This window comes from Haliotis cracherodii, unplaced genomic scaffold, assembly GCF_022045235.1.
Source record: "Haliotis cracherodii isolate W230 unplaced genomic scaffold, xgHalCrac1.p SCAF_6, whole genome shotgun sequence".
In the NCBI taxonomy this organism is placed as follows: domain Eukaryota; kingdom Metazoa; phylum Mollusca; class Gastropoda; order Lepetellida; family Haliotidae; genus Haliotis; species Haliotis cracherodii.
Window position 1 is genome coordinate 69,002,651 of NW_027266319.1, and position 20,894 is coordinate 69,023,544.

Sequence of the window (20,894 nt, forward strand, 5' to 3'; positions counted from 1 at the left end):
CTCACACATGAGACATACTCTTCTGATTACCTCACACATGAGACATACTCTTCTGATTACCTCACACATGAGACGTACTCTTCTGATTACCTCACACATGAGACATACTCTTCTGATTAACTCACACATGAGACGTCCTCTTCTGATCACCTCACTCATGAGACATACTCTTCTGATTGACTCACTGATGAGATTTACTTTTCTGAAGGGTCAGTAAACATGCTAGTATTCTGTTACATAACAGTTTAATAATCAGTTATAATCAAAAAGATAATTTGTTCCAAAATGCGTTTCCAAGTTGATATAACACACAACACATCTTGTAATATACGTGATTACTTTTATCAGACATTCGCAGCAGTGGCATTCCTTTCAAACGACAAGGCATTTCCCGATTTCTATTTCCAAACTTCTTTCTTCGGTGTGACGCACGAGTTGAGAAACTGACTAAAGGACATTCAACTCGAAATAAATATTGGGCATACATCGCGTGATCACGCGAGACTCACGCGAGATTCATGGGTATGACGTCAGAACTGAACATCATTGCTCCCATACAGATTCCAGCCCGTGTCTGTTTAGAAAGGGTTCACTTCTCTTATCTAAGAAATATGGCCTATTTGACAGAAGTCAACTTAAACGATAAAATGTTTTTTTTAAAATCACCAGAGAGGAAGAAAACGATGAGACGTATTGTGTAAGCAGATGGTAAGATGGTCATGGAGGCCGTGTGTGGAACATTTGCTGTAACCTGATCACGTGGCTGTCCCAGTTGTAACCTAACGCACGGAAAAATAGTTTCTACAAATGTCATACGAATTCACATTGAGTTCTGTCTATAAGAATTCTTCTTAATTATTTATCTGTTAGTACATTAAGGTGATAGCCCTTTTGACATTATGATCAACTACATACCGTAGATCCTCTATATCGTGTTCCTCTGTGTGTAGGAAATATTGAAGTTTGTGGTACACCTGCTCGTGTTTGGACGTTAAAGTCATATAAGGTAGCCTCCGTGGTCTAGTGGTAGAGCGTCCGCCCGGAGAGCGGAAGGTCCGGGGTTCGATCCCCGGTCGCGTCATACCAAAAGACGTTAAAAGATGGTACTTGTTGTTACCCTGTCTGACGCTCAGAATTAGGGGCTTCATAATGCTGAGCACGTCGCTTCATAAGTGCAATGGTCTTGGACGCGCCGCCATTGTTTGAGACATTTTCGGACCACGGGGGTATACATAGACACAGACTCCATACACACAGGTATATATAGACACAGACTCCATACACACAGGTATATATAGACACAGACTCCATACACACAGGTATATATAGACAGAGACTCCATACACACAGGTATATATAGACATAGACTCCATACACACAGGTATATATAGACATAGACTCCATACACACAGGTATATATAGACACTGACTCCATACACACAGGTATATATAGGCACAGACTCCATACACACAGGTATGTGTAGACACAGACTCCATACACACAGGTATGCATAGACACAGACTCCATACACACAGGTATATATAGACACAGGCTCCATACACACAGGTATATATAGACACAGACTCCATACACACAGGTATGTGTAGACACAGACTCCATACAAACAGGTATATATAGTGAATTAATTAAGAAGTTATAAGTATTTCGTTTCCTGTCCTATGCTTTGGGTATGGTTTTATATCCACCTTAGTTTACCAGCAGTTTTAATTGATTTCTTTTGTTGATGAGAGTGTGGATCATCGGACTTGTTTCTGTGACTTTTTCCAAATTGATTTAAGTCGATTTGACATTGATTGCCATGAAGAAAGTAAATTCCAGCAAAGTTCTATCCACAATACATCTTTCCTTGTTTCATTTAGTTTTATTTGGATCCGGTTTTTCTTTTGATGATTTTGTTTTTTATTACACATGTGTGGTTCAACGTCTTTGGAAACTGTATGAAGTTTCTCCAGTGTTCAAGCAACCGCATACACGCAACAGTTAATGTCATGCAAAGAACAGTCCGCATTGAGAGCAACAGAAATAATGTCATTTACTTTAATTTATCAGGAATTTCATTTTGTGAGCCTATGTGTGGGTCATCAGTGACACCTGCATCAGATAATTTAGGGAGATTAATGCGAACGTCCATTTGCAATTTCGGGTCTGCTACTGTTGGGCCTGAGGATTCATGCGCCTGACGAGTGTTGGCAGTTAGCTCACCAGGTTCACGGCGCATATACAGCTTTGGTCGCTGAAGCTGATCACGAATATTCTGCTCTGTCAGGTATGCACACGTTGGCATGGCTTTGTCCCAATGCTGCCTCAACAAATTGCCATTTATTCGTGTTTTTTCTGGCCATCCTGTTGCTTTCGCACAAGAAGTGTGGACTTTAGTTGGTGCGTCCAAGAAATTCTTGGATGGGTTCTTACTTTAACTTACTATTATTATATAATGTATGGCTTACTTTTGTTATTTACGGTATAACTTACGAATATTATATACTGTCTAACTTACTATTATTATATACTGTATAACTTACTTTTATTATTTACGGTATAACTTACGATTATTATATACTGTCTAACTTACTATTATTATATACTGTATAATTTACTATTATCATACACTGTATTACTTACTATTGTTATATACTGTCCAACTAACTATTCTTATTTACGGTATAACTTACTAGTATTATATACTGTATAACTTACTATTATCATACACTGTATTACTTACTATTGTTATATACTGTCCAACTTACTATTCTTATTTACGGTATAACTTTCGATTATTATATACTGTATAACTTACTATTATCATACACTGTCTAACTTACTATTATTATATACTGCATGACATACAATTATTATATACTGTATAACTTACTATTATAATGCACTGTCTAACTTACTATTATTATACACTCTAAAGCTTACTATTATTATATTTTGTATAAGTTACTATTATCAAATACTGTATAACTTGCTATTATTGTATACTGTCTAACTTACTATTATTATATGCTGTATAACACGTAATTATTTTATACTGCCTAACTTATTATATACGTTATAACTTAGTGTTATCATACACAGTGTCATAGATTTATGGCTTGTCTCAGGGGACGCAACTCTGCACGGCGACATATGGCGCCTCAGGCGACTTGGCCTCCCGTGCCCCCACATCGATTTGAATCTGCTGAGCAATTAGAAAGAAATAAAGTGCCCAATATAGTCCCAGTTTCACAATGCCGTTAACTTTGTTGCCACTGACTTTTACAGAAACTTACTTTGTTTAGTTTGTCTAAATTATCAACCTAACAGCACATGTTGAGTTGGAATCGCTGGACCCACGACCCTAATTCTGTAAGCCTGGACATTTTCACCTTTTTTCGAATAGTGAGTTGGGTTTAACGCCGCTTTTAACAATATTCCAGTTATATCGCGGCTTGTCAGCTTAATGTGGGAGGAAAGCCCGAGGTGATGCAGGTCTCAGACGTTTACCACTTCGGTGAAACCCACGAGCACGGGTATGGTTCTGACAAACCTAGAAACATTATTGGGGCGAACCGGGATTCGAAACCACAATCATAGGTTTCTGGCGTGCCCAAGGGACAGCGAATCGCGGCCTCTTAGACGACTGGGCCACCCGTGCCCCCCTTTTTTCGAATAAAAAGAATATTTTTACTGAAAGTGTACACACATTCAAAGCCGTAATTGATAGATGTTCTGGTCAAACTAAAAAAGTAGAACGACCTATCAGCGGGATTGCTTTTCACTTTTTGTGCATTTATCGAAGGACAACAGCCACAAGTTGTTTAGAAATGCGTAGCGCAGCTGAAGATCCTCTGGTGATCCATGATCACTATAGCCCTCGCCACGTGAAATAGAATCACGAAACAGCGCACTGATTAATTAACGAAGCCTGGAATTATCTGTGAACAGTAAACTATGGAATCCTAGAAGGAACAGCGTCACAAAATTAACCAAAGCGCGACAACACGACAATGCGACAAATGGCCAAAATGCCACGTTGTCGCGTTTTGGTTAATTTTGACAATTTTTGCTTGTTTTTGTAAGGGCGACATTGGGCGGACGTATCGACGGACGTCTAGGCAGGATGTTGTGCTCCCTCAGCCGGCTGCGTACTGTCATACCACTAATTGGCCTTGCCCGAGCTGTTAATGTGGCAATTTGGTATCGATTCGGTAGATGCACAAACCGAATATGGTCGTCTTGTTGACGTGACTGCACAAGTGGCCGGCTGGCCCGTGGCAAGTCATCAGGGTTGCCCTGCACTATATAATTTCTCCCAAATAAAATATGATGTTTTGAAGAACATTAAAATGTCTGGCAACTTCTTTTTGCGCCATTCCTGTTTCCAACATTCCCACGGCGCGTAGACGTTGCCGTGACATTGCCAAAGCGTTATTTACAGTTAAACAATTTTTTATGAACACCTGATAGCTAAACAATGGATTCTATCGAAAAGAATAGATTGTCCATAAAATTATTTTAAAAAATAATAATGAGGCTTCAGACTGTTGTATAAAAGATGTCACAAAATTATATTGTTTCAAGGTGTTATAGAGGCTCATAGTCTTTAAAAATATGAATGACGATACGATACGTATGGAAGCGTATTAGTGCCACAGTCTAATTTTTTAAAATTACGTAACTTACATCTACGTAGATGATACTTTCACCAATGTAGATGATACCCTTTTTTAGACTGTGGCACTAATACGCTTCCATAGATACGGACGAAGGTGGTTTGTTCATAATAGCAATCACGGCGGGGGCCACCTGAAAATGGGCTTAACACATTGTACCCACGCGGGGAATCGAACCCGGGTCTTTGGCGTGACGAGCCAACGCTTTAACCACAAGGCTAGCCAACCGCCCCTCTCAGGGGTCCTAGAAACTCTTAGTTAACGGGACCGCCTCCGTGGTCTTGTGGTAGAATATACGCCCGGAGAGCAGAAGTTCCGGTGTTCGATCCCCGGCCGCGTCATACAAAAATACGTTAAAAGATTGTACTTGTTGTTACCCTGTCTGGCGCTCGGCATTAAGGAGCAAAAACAAAGACTGGTCGGCTCGGAGTCAGTATACTGTGTCTGAGTGGGGTATTCATGTTAAACTGCGGCATGGTATCCCAGAGGGCTAGCACTATAAATCGGCATCAGTCCGGACTAGTACAAGCAGCCACACACACACATACACATGCATGCACGTCGCTATTTAAGAGCAATAATCTTGGACGCGACGTTAAACCCAATTTCACCTCACCTCACTTAGTTAACGACATTGAGTATTCTAAAACGTTTACTGAATGTAATACCCATAATTATCGAGGACAATTACATCGCTTGTTGGTGCAGTAATAGAACGTAGTGTACATCATATATAACAGTTTTATTAACCAGATAGGGAAACATACATTCTCAGATATTAACGATCTGTCACTTATCATTTGGAAACTGCTTTGAAAATCTAGATGTCGCAAGCTGAAGCAAACCGAAATATACCTGTCTAGACACATGAGGCAGCTGTTCTTTACAAGCTCTGATTTCTATACAATTAGCCCCAATGTAAGACAACACGGTGTCAAGGCAGCGTCTTGAGCAGCTGGTTGAGACCGATCTGTATGGTACTGAAACTGTACTTGGATTGTGTGTGCATGAATACACCAACAGTTATAGAACCACTTCACAAATGTGGACTCAACATTATTTTCTAATAATACTCCCACCGACACTGGTTATACAGTAATCGATGCGGATAAAGACTTATACTAACTCAGGTCACCACGAGCAATAGAGTGCTGGGGACCTGAATCAATCCAGGTCTCCACAAGCAATAGAGAGCTGAGGATCTATGCTAACCCAGGTCCCCACAGTGTGACAAGCAATAGAGACCTGGGGCGATCATACCAACCCAGGTCCCCACAAGCAATAGAGAGCTTGGGACTTATGCTAACCCAGGTCCCCACAGTGAGACAAGCAACAGAGAGCTGGGGATCTATGCTAACCCTGGTCCTCACAAGCAATAGACATCTGGGGACCTATGCTAACCCAGGTCCCCACAAGCAACCGAGAGCTGAGGACCTTTGCTAATCCAGGTCCCAAAAATGAGACAAGCAATAGAGAGATGGTGACCTATACTAACCCAGGTCCTCACAAGCAATAGAGAGATGGGGACCTATACTAACCCAGGTCCTCACAAGCAATAGAGAGCTTGGGATCTATGCTAACCCAGGTCCTCACAAGCAATAGAGAGCTTTGGACCTATGCTAACCCAGGTCCTCACAAGCAACAGAGAGCTTGGGATCTATGCTAACCCAGGTCCCCACAAGCAATAGAGAGCCTGGGATCTATGCTAACCCTGGTCCTCACAAGCAATAGAGAGATGGGGATGTATGCTAACCCAGGTCCACACAAGCAATAGAGAGCCTGGGATCTATGCTAACCCTGGTCCTCACAAGCAACAGAGAGCTGGGGATGTATGCTAACCCAGGTCCACACAACCAAAAGAGAGATGGGGACCTATGCTAACCCTGGTCCTCACAAGCAATCGAGTGCTGGGGACCTTAATCAATCCAGGTCCCCACAGCCAATAGAGAGCTCGGGACCTATACCAAACCAGGTCCCCACAGTGAGACAAGCTATAGAGAGCTAGGGACCTATACTAACCCAGGTCCCAACAAGCAATAGAGAGCTGGAGACCTATACTAACTCAGGTCACCACGAGCAATAGAGAGCTGGGGACCTTAATCAATCCAGGTCTCCACAAGCAATAGAGAGCTGGGGCAATCATACAAACCCAGGTCCCCACAAGCAATAGAGAGCTTGGGACTTATGCTAACCCAGGTCCCCACAGTGAGACAAGCAACAGAGAGCTGGGGATCTATGCCAACCCTGGTCCTCACAAGCAATAGACATCTGGGGACCTATGCTAACCCAGGTCCCCACAAGCAATAGAGAGCTGGGGACCTATGATAACCCTGGTCCTCACAAGCAATAGAGAGATGGTGACCTATACTAACCCAGGTCCTCACAAGCAATAGAGAGCTTGGGGTCTATGCTAACCCAGGTCCTCACAAGCAATAGAGAGCTGGGGACCTATGCTAGCCCAGGTCCTCACAAGCAATAAAGAGATGGGGACCTATGCTAACCCTGGTCCTCACAAGCAATAGAGAGCTTGGGATCTATACCAACCAAGGTCCCCACAAGCAATAGAGAGCTGGGGATCTATACTAACCCAGGTCCCCACAGTGAGACAAGCAACAGAGAGCTGGGGACCTATGCTAACCCTGGTCCCCACAAGCAATAGAGATCTGGGGACCTATGCTAACCCAGGTCCTCACAATCAATAGAGCGCTCGGGATCTATACTAACCCAGGTCCCCACAGTGAGACAAGCAGTGGGACATATGCTAACCCTGGTCCCCACGGTAAGACAAACCATAGAGAGCTGGGGACCTATGCTAACCCTGGTCCCCACAAGCAATAGAGAGCTGGGGACCTATAACAACCAGCTCTCTATTGCTTGTGGGGACCTGGGTTAGTATAGGTCCCCAGCTCTCTATTGCTTGTCACACTGTGCAGACTTGGGATAGTATAGGTCCCAACAGTGTGACAACCAATAGAGAGCTAGGGACCAATCCTAACCCAGGTCCCTATAAGCAATAGCAAGCTGGGGACCCATATGAACCCGGGTCCCCACAACCAATAGAGACCTGGGCAGGTCCCCAGAGTAATATAAAATATTTTCAACATGTTTATTGTAATAATTTTGAAATCTTGAAATGAAAACTCCATTCAAAATTATTTGAAGAAAAAACTAACCCATTCATGAGAAAATATCATTTAATGATTTGTACAAATATACACAAAACATGGACCACAATGTCACAGGATGTCTACAATGTTGACCATAAACTCTGCCCTCACAAGAGTGTGGCTGCTCGGACACATAGAGAATCTCACCAGTGTCTTTTGATATCAAATCTATCAACACAAGTTCATAAAAGTTTAAACATTGAGGCTTGACGATGATGTCACCATGGTCTGCAAAGCATTATGATGCTAGTTCTGTGGAAGACTTTCTGGATGATAAATATACTCCCTTACTGGGAGTGAATGAATGCTGTGACGTGACTGACTCACTTCGATATCACACACCTTGTGCAATGTGTGTCCGACCTCTGGCTTCTAGTACTACTGCTGCTGCTGTATACAAAGGGAGATAACTTCACCTGTTCTTCACACAGTCCCATATGGATTTGGTTTGGTTTGGTTTGTTGTTGTTTAACGCCGCACCCAGCAATATTCCAGCTATATGACGGCGGTCTGTAAATAATCAAGTCTAAACCAGACAATCCAGTGATTGCCATCATGAGCATCGATCCATGCAATTGGGATCAATGACATGTATCAACCAAGTCAGCGAGCCAGACAGCGATCCCGTTAGTCGCCTTTTACGACAAGCATAGTCGCCTTTTACAGCAAGCATGGGTTGCTGATGACCTATTTTACCCCGGAATCTTCACAGGTCTGTCACATATGGAGATATATGGTTAACTTTTCTTAGTACATGGCCAATGATCATTCTTCACATTTCTACAAACTCGATCCACAAGACTCTGTAGCTCGCCTCTCTTATGAAGCAACAATCTTCTGACACCTTATTTTGCTACAGAAATATCCCAAGTGAGTTAAAGAAAACTGGGTGTAAAAGATTCTGTGAAAAAGAAACACTACATAACTTTGACAACATGCGGGACAGTGACTCCTTGAACAAACTTGGATCTTCCAACAGACATTACATTCACATAAACATCAAGCCCTTTGCCCTATGGTTCTTAAGAACAAGGTTAAAACCTTTTCGTAAAATTTATTTTTTGAAATGTTTATAAAGAAATAACTTACAAAAATAATTTGATGTTAACAAGATTTCTTAATAAGAAGCATCCAGCATGCCAAATTTCAGTGCCAAAATCAGTCAAGCAGTGTCAGAGGAGAAGATATTTAAGAGCATGGTAAAAGTGCAAAGGTCAATGTCAGGGTTACTGGTGGTAGTAGGGCCATGTTAAAATCTGTCAAAAGAAAGAGACAACTCCTAGAAGTGCCCTTGGTGCCAAGCCTTTCCTTGACGGTGGCAATGGCTGTTTTGGCTTTGACCAGCCAAGGTGAGATAAGGTGAAATGAGGTTTAACGTCACGGTCAAGGTTATTGCACTTAAATAGCGACGTGAACATGGTGCATGCACACTGTGTGCGTGCGTGCGTGAGCGCTTGTTCTAGACCGGACTAATGTCGAGTTTATAGTGCTAGCACACTGAGATATCATGCCGCGGTTTAACATGAATACCCCACTCAGACACAGTATGTCTGCTGTAGATCAAACAGTATTCTCCAGTTCGTACATGGCAAATGATGTCTGTGTTGTAGATCAGACAGTATTCTCCAGTTCGTACATGGCAAATGATGTCTGTGTTGTAGATCAGACAGTATTCTCCAGTTTGTACCCGGCAAATGATGTCTGTGTTGTAGATCAGACAGTATTCTCCAGTTTGTACCCGGCAAATGATGTCTGTGTTGTAGATCAGACAGTATTCTCCAGTTCGTACACAGCAATGATGTCTGTGTTGTAGATCAGACAGTATTCTCCAGTTCGTACACGGCAAATGATGTCTGTGTGGTAGATCAGACAGTATTCTCCAGTTCGTACACGGCAATGATGTCTGTGCTGTAGATCAGACAGTATTCTCCAGTTCGTAGACGGCAATGATGTCTGTGCTGTAGATCAGACAGTATTCTCCAGTTCGTATACGGCAATGATGTCTGTGCTGTAGATCAGACAGTATTCTCCAGTTCGTACACAGCAATGATGTCTGTGCTGTAGATCAGACAGTATTCTCCAGTTTGTACCCGGCAAATGATGTCTGTGTTGTAGATCAGACAGTATTCTCCAGTTCGTACACGGCAATAATGTCTGTGCTGTAGATCAGACAGTATTCTCCAGTTCGTATACGGCAATGATGTCTGTGCTGTAGATCAGACAGTATTCTCCAGTTCGTACACGGCAATGATGTCTGTGATGATCGTCTTGATTATGTCCAGAGTGACGTCTTCAGCAAACACCTGAAACATTCCGTTAGGATTCTAGTGAAGGAGGCAGACTTATGTAGATAGTGTCAGATGAACACGGCTACATTTTCTTAGTACATTGGAGCTGGCCGAAGGGATTGAATGTTCTTTTATGCCCAATCGAGTAAATGTTGTTTTATGCCCATAGCGTAAGAAATTGGCACAAGTCCTGTTGTCCTTGCCACACTACCCAATATTTAAGGTATCATAAGGACTAGGAGAAATTTGCCATTTTAAGGGTTTTGCTAAATGTTATCATTATAAGGAATAGTGGACTAAAAATGTCAGTTTCTATTGCTGCCCAAGGGAGTGAATGTTGTTTTGAGCCCAAGGGAGTGAATGTTGTTTTATGCCAAATCGAGTGAATGTTGTTTTATGCACAAGGGAGTGAATGTTGTTATATGCCCAATCGAGCGAATGTTGTTTGACGCCCAATCGAGTGAATGTTGTTTTATGCCCAAGGGAGTGAATGTTGTTTTATGCCCAAGGGAGTGAATGTTGTTTTATGCCCAAGGGAGTGAATGTTGTTTTATGCACAAGGGAGTGAATGTTGTTTTATGCACAAGGGAGTGAATGTTGTTTTACGCCCAATCGAGCGACTGTTGTTTTATGCACAAGGGAGTGAATGTTGTTTTATGCACAAGGGAGTGAATGTTGTTATATGCCCAATCGAGCGAATGTTGTTTTACGCCCAATCGAGTGAATGTTGTTTTATGCCCAAGGGAGTGAATGTTGTATTATGCCCAAGGGAGTGAATGTTGTATTATGCCCAAGGGAGTGAATGTTGTTTTATGCACAAGGGAGTGAATGTTGTATTATGCCCAAGGGAGTGAATGTTGTATTATGCCCAAGGGAGCGAATGTTGTATTATGCCCAAGGGAGCGAATGTTGTATTATGCCCAAGGGAGCGAATGTTGTATTATGCCCAAGGGAGCGAATGTTGTATTATGCCCAAGGGAGTGAATGTTGTATTATGCCCAAGGGAGTGAATGTTGTATTATGCTCAAGGGAGTGAATGTTGTATTATGCCCAAGGGAGTGAATGTTGTATTATGCCCAAGGGAGTGAATGTTGTATTATGCCCAAGGGAGTGAATGTTGTATTATGCCCAAGGGAGTGAATGTTGTATTATGCCCAAGGGAGTGAATGTTGTATTATGCCCAAGGGAGCGAATGTTGTTTTATGCCCGAGTTGGGAGCTTACCACCCACCGTGGCGTGTCAGCGTACTTGTACACGTCATCATGGCAATGGAGGGTGTACAACAGAACTTACCAGCCACCATGGTGTGTCAGCGTACTTGTGATACGGCACCTCGGCACCATGACATTGGAGGGCAAAGAAGAGAACAGCCACTGCCATGTGTTGTGGCTTGTATTTCAAACACATGTTGCCATGGTAACAGTCCCGAAGCAGTGACCAGGCTGTTCTAGCTATTGGCATTGCCTCCCACTTGTAGGGATCAAACCAGTCTTGCAGATACTTGAGGTTGTGCAGCATGTACTGAAAAGAAAAGAAAGATTCTATTCAAGCACAAAATAAGTTTATTCCTGGTGATCCACATGGCAGATTGTGTTTGTAACAATACTTCAGGAGCCGACAAAGTCTTACAACTAGTCAAGATAAATTCCTCTACATTTGACTTAGGTGTCCCAAATGTGATGTAACGTTATAGATAAGTCACACACCAAATCATGTTTCATGCTAACATATCTCAACTTCAAATGTCGCGATTTAGTTTTGTTTGTTCTTTAACTCCGAGATCAACAATATTCCTGCTACATGATGACTGTCTGTAAATAATTAAATACTCATGAGACAAACAAGTGATGATAATAATGAGCAGTGTCCCACGCCATTTGTACGATGACACACTATCAACCAAGCAACCGAGCCTGGCCATCCGATCCATTTAGTAGCATGAGAAGCTTTGGCTGCAAGGGATGAATTCTACACTGGAAAATCCTGACAGGAGACAATTGTAAGGTACTGGGGACCTATTCTCATCTGGAATCCCCACAGGCAGACAAACATGAGATACTGGGGACCTATTCTCACCTGGAATCCCCACAGGCAGACAAACATGAGATACTGGGGACCTATTCTCATCTGGAATCCCCGCAGAGAGACAAACATGAGATACTGGGGACCTATTCTCACCTGGAATCCCCACAGGCAGACAAACATGAGATACTGGGGACCTATTCTCACCTGGAATCCCCACAGGCAGACAAACATGAGATACTGGGGACCTATTCTCACCTGGAATCCCTGCAGGGAGACAAGCATGAGATACTGGGGACCTATATTCTATCCTGGAATCCCCACAGGGAGACAAGTGTGGGATACTGGGGACCTATATTCTATCCTGGAATCCCCACAGGGAGACAAGTGTGGGATACTGGGGACCTATATTCTATCCTGGAATCCCCACAGGACAAGCACAGGTCGCTGGGGACCTATATTGTCCCCGCAATCCCAACAGGTTATATCTCCAGGGGTTACAGAAACGTATATCTACCTTGTGGGGGTGAGAGAAGACGACTTTGAACTTGAGTGTCCGAAGCACGAAGAGTTCACAATGGGCGACCGACTCCCGCAGTGCCCAGAAGGTGTCCCCCAGCTCGAGGGGGGGCTTGCTTTTGTGGAGGGTCCTGGAAGCAGAGTGAGGGTGTAGAGTGGATGCATGTGTGGCAAAGTGGGTGGGTTGGTGGGTGGTAGAGTGGATGGGTAGTTGAATGAATGATGACCGGTTTCTGAACTCTGTGGCAGGTGCATGCGATGCGTGTGTGCGTGCATGTTCAGACAGACAAGATGATGACTACATCTTGGAAACTAAAGAGTTATCACAAACATAAATGTCTTAACCACTGGGTCAAAGGGAGACAACTCATATAATAGAATACTTCAGCCAGCACATGAAGAGTACTAAAAGATATCGTTATGAATCCCCACCATTTTAGGATTAGAGAGTCCTGTACACTCATGACATTCCATCCCACAGAAACACTTCCCATTGATGGTGGGAAAGATGTTCTGACAGGTATCAATGGCTGTGCCCTGCCGTCAAACTTAGTGACTGTTCTGACAGGTATCAATGGCTGTGCCCTGCCGTCAAACTTAGTGACTGTTCTGACAGGTATCAATGGATGTGCCCTGCCGTCAAACTTAGTGACTGTTCTGACAGGTATCAATGGCTGTGCCCTGCCGTCAAACTTAGTGACTGTTCTGACAGGTATCAATGGCTGTGCCCTGCCGTCAAACTTAGTGACTGTTCTGACAGGTATCAATGGCTGTGCCCTGCCGTCAAACTTAGTGACTGTTCTGACAGGTATCAATGGCTGTGCCCTGCCGTCAAACTCAGTGACTGTTCTGACAGGTATCAATGGCTGTGCCCTGCCGTCAAACTCAGTGACTGTTCTGACAGGTATCAATGGCTGTGCCCTGCCGTCAAACTTAGTGACTGTTCTGACAGGTATCAATGGATGTGCCCTGCCGTCAAACTTAGTGACTGTTCTGACAGGTATCAATGGCTGTGCCCTGCCGTCAAACTTAGTGACTGTTCTGACAGGTATCAATGGCTGTGCCCTGCCGTCAAACTCAGTGACTGAGTGACTGTTCTGACAGGTATCAATGGCTGTGCCCTGCCGTCAAACTTAGTGACTGTTCTGACAGGTATCAATGGCTGTGCCCTGCCGTCAAACTTAGTGACTGTTCTGACAGGTATCAATGGCTGTGCCCTGCCGTCAAACTTAGTGACTGTTCTGACAGGTATCAATGGCTGTGCCCTGCCGTCAAACTCAGTGACTGTTCTGACAGGTATCAATGGCTGTGCCCTGCCGTCAAACTTAGTGACTGTTCTGACAGGTATCAATGGCTGTGCCCTGCCGTCAAACTCAGTGACTGTTCTGACAGGTATCAATGGCTGTGCCCTGACGTCAAACTCAGATGTGATGACTACACCTGTTTACCTGTAGCATGAGTTGATGACTACACCAGTCTACCTGTAACATGAGTTGATGACTACACATCTACCTGTAGCATGAGTTGATGACTACACCTGTCTACCTGTAGCATGAGTTGATGACTACACCTGTCTACCTGTAGCATGAGTTGAATACTACACATCTACCTGTAGCATGAGTTGATGACTACACCTGTCTACCTGTAGCATGAGTTGATGACTACACTTGTTTACCTGTAGCATGAGTTGATGACTACACCTGTCTACCTGTAGCATGAGTTGATGACTACACCTGTCTACCTGTAGTATGAGTTGATTACTACACATGTCTACCTGTAGCATGAGTTGATAACTACATCTGACTACACCTGCCTACCTGTAGCATCACTTGATGACTACACCTGACTACCTGTAGCGTGAGTTGATGACTACACCTGACTACACCTGTCTACCTGTAGCATGAGTTGATGACTACACCTGTCTACCTGTAGCATCAGTTGATGACTTCACCTGACTACCTGTAGCGTGAGTTTATGACTACACCTGTTTACCTGTAGCAAGAGTTAATGACTACACCTGTTTACCTGTAGCATGAGGTGATGACTACACCTGTCTACCTGTAGCATGAGTTGATGACTACACCTGTCTACCTGTAGCATGAGTTGATGACTACACCTGTCTACCTGTAGCATGATTTGATAACTACACCTGTCTACCTGTAGCATGAGTTGATGACTACACTTGTCTACCTGTAGCATGAGTTAATAACTACACCTGTCTACCTGTAGCATGAGTTGATGACTACACCTGTCTATCTGTAGTATGAGTTGATGACTACACCTGTCTACCTGTAGCATGAGTTGATCACTACATCTGACTACACATGCCTACCTGTAGCATCAGTTGATGACTACACCTGCCTACCTGTAGCATGAGTTGATGACTACACCTGCCTACACCTGCCTACCTGTAGCAAGAGTTAATGACTACACCTGTTTACCTGTATCAAGAGTTGATGACTACACCTGTTTACCTGTAGCATGAGTTGATGACTACACCTGTCTACCTGTAGCATCAGTTGATGACTACACCTGACTACCTGTAGCGTCAGTTGATGACTACACCTGCCTACCTGTAGCATGAGTTGATGACTACATCTGACTACAGCTGTCTACCTGTAGACTACACCTAACTACCTGTAGCGTGAGTTGATGACTACACCTGTTTACCTGTAGCAAGAGTTAATGACTACACCTGTCTACCTGTAGCATGAGTTGATAACTACATCTGTCTACCTGTAGCATGAGTTGATGACTACACCTGTCTATCTGTAGTATGAGGTGATTACTACACCTGTCTACCTGTAGCATGCCTTGATAACTACATCTGACTACACCTGTTTACCTGTAGCATGAGTTGATGACTGCACCTGTCTACCTGTAGCATGAGTTGATGACTACACCTGTTTACCTGTAGTATGAGTTGATTACTACACCTGTCTACCTGTAGCATGAGTTGATAACTACATCTGACTACACCTGCCTACCTGTAGCATGAGTTGATGACTACACCTGTCTACCTGTAGCATCAGTTGATGACTGCACCTGACTACCTGTAGCATGAGTTGATGACTACACCTGTTTACCTGTAGCAAGAGTTAATGACTACACCTGTTTACCTGTAGCATGAGTTTATGACTACACCTGCCTACCTGTAGCATGAGTTTATGACTACACCTGACTACACCTGCCTACCTGTAGCATGAGTTGATGACTACACCTGACTACACCTGACTACCTGTAGCATGAGTTGATGACTACACCTGCCTACCTGTAGCATGAGTTGATGACTACACCTGCCTACCTGTAGCATGAGTTGATGACTACACCTGACTACACCTGCCTACCTGTAGCATGAGTTGATGACTGCACCTGACTACACCAGCCTACCTGTAGCATGAGTTGATGACTACACCTGACTACACCTGCCTACCTGTAGCATGAGTTAATGACTACACCTGACTACACCTGCCTACCTGTAGCATGAGTTAATGACTACACCTGACTACACCTGCCTACCTGTAGCATGAGTTGATGACTACACCTGACTACACCTGTCTACCTGTAGCATGAGTTGATGACTACACCTGCCTACCTGTAGCATGAGTTAATGACTACACCTGACTACACCTGCCTACCTGTAGCATGAGTTAATGACTACACCTGACTACACCTGCCTACCTGTAGCATGAGTTGATGACTACACCTGACTACACCAGCCTACCTGTAGCATGAGTTGATGACTACACCTGACTACACCTGCCTACCTGTAGCATGAGTTAATGACTACACCTGACTACACCTGCCTACCTGTAGCATGAGTTAATGACTACACCTGACTACACCTGCCTACCTGTAGCATGAGTTGATGACTACACCTGACTACACCTGTCTACCTGTAGCATGAGTTAATGACTACACCTGACTACACCTGCCTACCTGTAGCATGAGTTGATGACTACACCTGCCTACCTGTAGCATGAGTTGATGACATCCCTCAGTTTCAGGTGTTCCTCCTCCACTTTGCCGGCCAGGTATATACAGGTGGTGCCAATCAGCTGGGAAAAACAAATATTGAAGAAGTGAGTGAGTGAGTATGGTTTTACGCCACTCTCAGCAATATTCCAGAAATATCACGGCAGGGGACACCAGAAATGGGTTTCACGCACTGTACAAAAGTGGGGAATCAAACCCGGGTCTTTGGCGTGATGAGTGATTGCTTTAACCACTAGACTACCCCACTGCGCCAAAATATTGAAGAAAAACACTACCACCCAGTGCACAGACGCCACTGATATGCTGAGCATCCGGGGCCCCAAGATGGCTGCGTATTTTTTTAATGAGTAAAACATTATGTTGTACCAGCATCTTGTTTTGTTCCATTTATGAACTTCAGTTGACACCTTAATGTATTAGTTTGCTTCTGAATCAAAAATTTAGAATTATACAATATATTGTGATACGTATCGCAATACGGCCTTGTGCTTTGCAAATTATTGTGATACACTTTAAATCTCCAATACCCATCCCTATTCATAAAACATTGACAGAACAAACGACATATATATTGAATATTAATCCTTTCACTTCGGTGGATCAACATTTTTAACTCTTCAAATCGCTAATATCACCAATATTTGAACTATGGCTGTCAGGTTTGGGGTTTCATGGAGGCAACGTCGGTTGAAAATGAGCATCTAAAGTCTATTATTTGTATTAGGTGAAGAATTCAACACTTAGTATGATTGTGTATGGTGAAATCAGAATAGAATCACTGTTAGGCTAATACAGATCGTGAAACATGGATTAAAAGTTTCAACTGTAATGATAATAAGTACATGTATATACGAGCTGCTTATGATGCCACACCAGAGCCAGCAGTGGAATGGTCTGATTTATACGGAAGCCATTTAGGGCCATTTTTTTAAATATTTTTTTTCGATACTATCTTGAAATTTCAAGATACTGAGTTGAAATTTCAAGATACAAAAGTTGATACTATCTTGAAATTTCATCTTAGTATCTTGAAATTTCAACCTAATATCTTGAAATTTCAAGATAGTATCTCGAAATTTCAACTTCTGTATCTTGAAATTTCAAGATATTAGGTTGAAATTTCAAGATACTAAGATGAAATTTCAAGATAGTATCAACTTTTGTATCTCGACATTTCAACTTCTGTATCTTGAAATTTCAAGACAGTATCTAGAAACTTCAACTTAGTATCTTGAAATTTTAAGATAGTATCTAAAAATTTCACTTTCTGTATCTTGAAATTTCAAGATAGTATCTTGAAATTTCAACTTAGTTTCTTGACATTTCAAGAGAGTATCGAAAAAAACAAAAAAAACAAAAATGGCTCTGAAAGGCTTCCGTAGAATTAAGATGCATCATAATGAATACACAATCACATTTCAGAAAGAGGTCAAATGTAACAAATGTTACACAATGTTACATTTGGGATAACACATTCTTTATGTACTTTTCGTGTTCTAGTAATTTTTGGGTTGAGTCACATCTGGGATTCAAACTCACACTCTCAGAGTCAGTTTTGAACTCTAATGGGGGCAATACAAGATATTGAGAACAGATGACCTTCACCTTGGAAATCTACTGTTCCGTGTGTTCCAACTAGAACAGACCCATGAAGATTCCGGGGTAGAATGGGTCTTCAGCAACCCATGCTTGCCGTAAAAGGTGACTATGCTTGTCGTAAAAGGCAACTAACGGGATCGGGTGGTCAGGCTCGCTGACTTGGTTGATGCATGTCATTGATCCCAATTGCGTGGATCGATGCTCTGGATAATAAGTACTGGATTGTCTGGTCCAGACTCGATTATTTACAGACCGCCCTCATATAGCTGGAATATTGCTGAGTGCGGCGTTAAACAACAAACAAATCCAACTAGAACCTGGGTCAATGAGAATGACGTGTGCAAATTGTTGATTATTTATATGATATATAAAATATACATCTTCAAATCACTCTTGCGTTTCTTTTTTGGCAAAGTATAGTTTCAAAGAAATTGAGAAGCAGACATGTACTAAGGGAGACAACTCTTCATCTTCTAGCCTATACATACAACTTACATATGGATCATAGTCGTTGAGTGAGTTCTCCTGGAAGAACTTGTGATACAACACACAAGCAGTTGCCAGGGGAACGCTCTTGATGTGGAGCTTCACCCCTGCCAAGACAAACAGAAAACAAATGTATATATCAGAAATTTGTAACTTTGGACTCAGCTAGGCCTGAAATCTAATTGGGTATAGCCAGCAGGTGGGTACATTTCTCTAGTTGTGGGAAAACCTGTGTTGTATAGATAATACCGGTATGGATTCGATGTATGTCACCAGTATTGCTGTTGGCGCGTTAAGTAATGTGACTACCATAATTTTAACATTGTAAGATATTTTCCATTTCAATTTTAGACCACACACACTTACCCATCTCCCATCAATCCGTGCTGGTTTAAAGATAGACATCGATTGATCTTTGTAACCAATTAGTGCTAATAAATCAGAATTGTATTTGTCTCACCTACAGTCACTCAGCTCTCAAAACAACATGCAACTGAAGTGAATTATTTCAGAATGTATGCCAACAGTCAGTCCAGGCATAACAAAACACTATGTGTATAGTGTGTAAAATGTTCGCAAGTAACACGGATTCACAGAGTCTGTGACATGTCGCTTCATCTTTGTAGTGCTATTTCAAGAATGCAACAGGATATTGTGATTTGGAGTAAATATACCGTATTCGTCGAAATAAGTGCCCCGCTCTAATAAGCACCAAAATTATATTCTAATAAGAGCCCCCTATTTCTAATTTTGAGAGCGCCCTGGGCGCTTATTACGTCAAATACGGTACTAACAAACGAACCAATTTCGAACACTGCACTAAAATAAGTGCCTGCTCTCTTTTGCTTAATAGAATTTATACAGACCTTTGGTTGCGCCTAAAACTGACGCCCAAGCAATAGGCAAGATTAATATCACATTAATTATCAGTAGTATTTTTCCAATTAGTTGGAATTTTTTGACGTACTAGTTTGAAAGTAATCTATCTAACCTGATTTTTTCTAATTATGCTATTTGAATGATGTGCATGTGGTGTGTGGAACTAAAGTCACAAACAATTCTACAAGGTTGTTCTTTCGCAAATTCAAAAAGGTTGTTTTGATGCAAAAACTTTTTGTATCATGAACATTTCTTCAGACTGGTCTGGAGGCCATTTTGTTTCAAGTCTTAGTCTTGATCTGACAGTATTTAATGCCACATGTAAGCTATAACATTGCTCATTAGCCTTTCAAGTCCATCATAATTTCTGTGCAGTTTAAATTTAAGAAAGAAAATCAAATAACAACAACAGATCCATATATCTTAATATCCACAGACAATATGCACATAACACTTGACAAAGGAGTTCCGGAGTTCCTAATGACAGAATAGTGTTCAAACAAACATTTCCTTTGTTTTAAGGCTTGTCTTGAAAATGGTTTAAAATGTTCGAGAACAGATGGTTTTATCTGCTAAGGTTTTGACTTTAGCTTCACAGCAGCAGAGTTTAAGAACGAACAGTAGGGCCTACATAGTTACCATCTTTGAGTGAGTGAGTGAGTGAGTATGGTTTTACGCCGCTTTTAGCAATATTTCAGCAACATCACAACGGGGGACACCAGAAATGGGGTTCACATTGTACCCACGTCGGGACTCGAACCCATGTCTTCGGCGTGACGAGCGAAGGCTTTAACCACTAGGCTACCTGACCGCCCCCCTTTCCATCTTTGAGGTTGTAGAAGATGTCTTTGGGGAGACGACTGTACTGTTTTATAGGTATGCATTGCCGCTCAATCCTTTTGATTATATATATTTGTGTGTGTGTGTGTGTGTGTGTGGTGGGGGGGTATACGGGCGAAGCCTTAGCCAGGAATTTGTCTACCACACTGGTCATCTAATAACCCAAATTCGATTTTCTTTTGCGAGCATGAGATGTCGTCTGGTTGCTGTAGCCTACAAGACGATAGTCTGCTTTGAAATGTATGAAGTATCATCTGAGTTAGCCTGCCGTGAACGTTACATCAGTCGTGATGCATTACCTGATTCAGTCATAAATCGCACAACGCGAAAATGAACACGTTTTTCTACTTCCGTCATGTCTTCAACTTTCACGAGTGGACTTTTTAACAATATTCCAACTTTTCAGAATAACTCCAGG

At 42.4% G+C, this 20,894-nt stretch overlaps 1 protein-coding gene across 1 annotated transcript; it reads right to left on the bottom strand.

Annotated features, from left to right (window-relative positions):
• Window positions 1-9,100: 9,100 nt before the first annotated feature.
• LOC139445348 (cyclin-Q-like) lies at window positions 9,101-20,855 on the bottom strand. The gene is made up of 6 exons (XM_071226480.1): window positions 20,776-20,855; window positions 18,767-18,864; window positions 16,649-16,734; window positions 12,675-12,807; window positions 11,429-11,656; window positions 9,101-10,150 (listed from the first exon to the last, which is right to left on the bottom strand). The coding sequence occupies exons 1-6, from the start codon at window positions 20,831-20,833 to the stop codon at window positions 10,064-10,066; spliced, it is 690 nt and encodes a 229-aa protein (XP_071082581.1). The 5' UTR covers window positions 20,834-20,855; the 3' UTR covers window positions 9,101-10,063.
• Window positions 20,856-20,894: the final 39 nt, after the last annotated feature.

What these genes read in the sequence shown, in the direction of transcription:
- LOC139445348 (XM_071226480.1), bottom strand. Translation starts at nt 20,833, where the DNA reads ATGACGGAAGTAGAAAAACGTGTTCATTTTCGCGTTGTGCGATTTATG. An exon ending in GCGATTTATGACTGAATCAG is followed by an intron (nt 18,865 to 20,775) that starts GTAATGCATCAC and finishes TTGTCTTGGCAG; the next exon opens with GGGTGAAGCTCCACATCAAG. An exon ending in GTCATCAACTCATGCTACAG is followed by an intron (nt 12,808 to 16,648) that starts GTAGGCAGGTGT and finishes CTCTGCTTCCAG; the next exon opens with GACCCTCCACAAAAGCAAGC.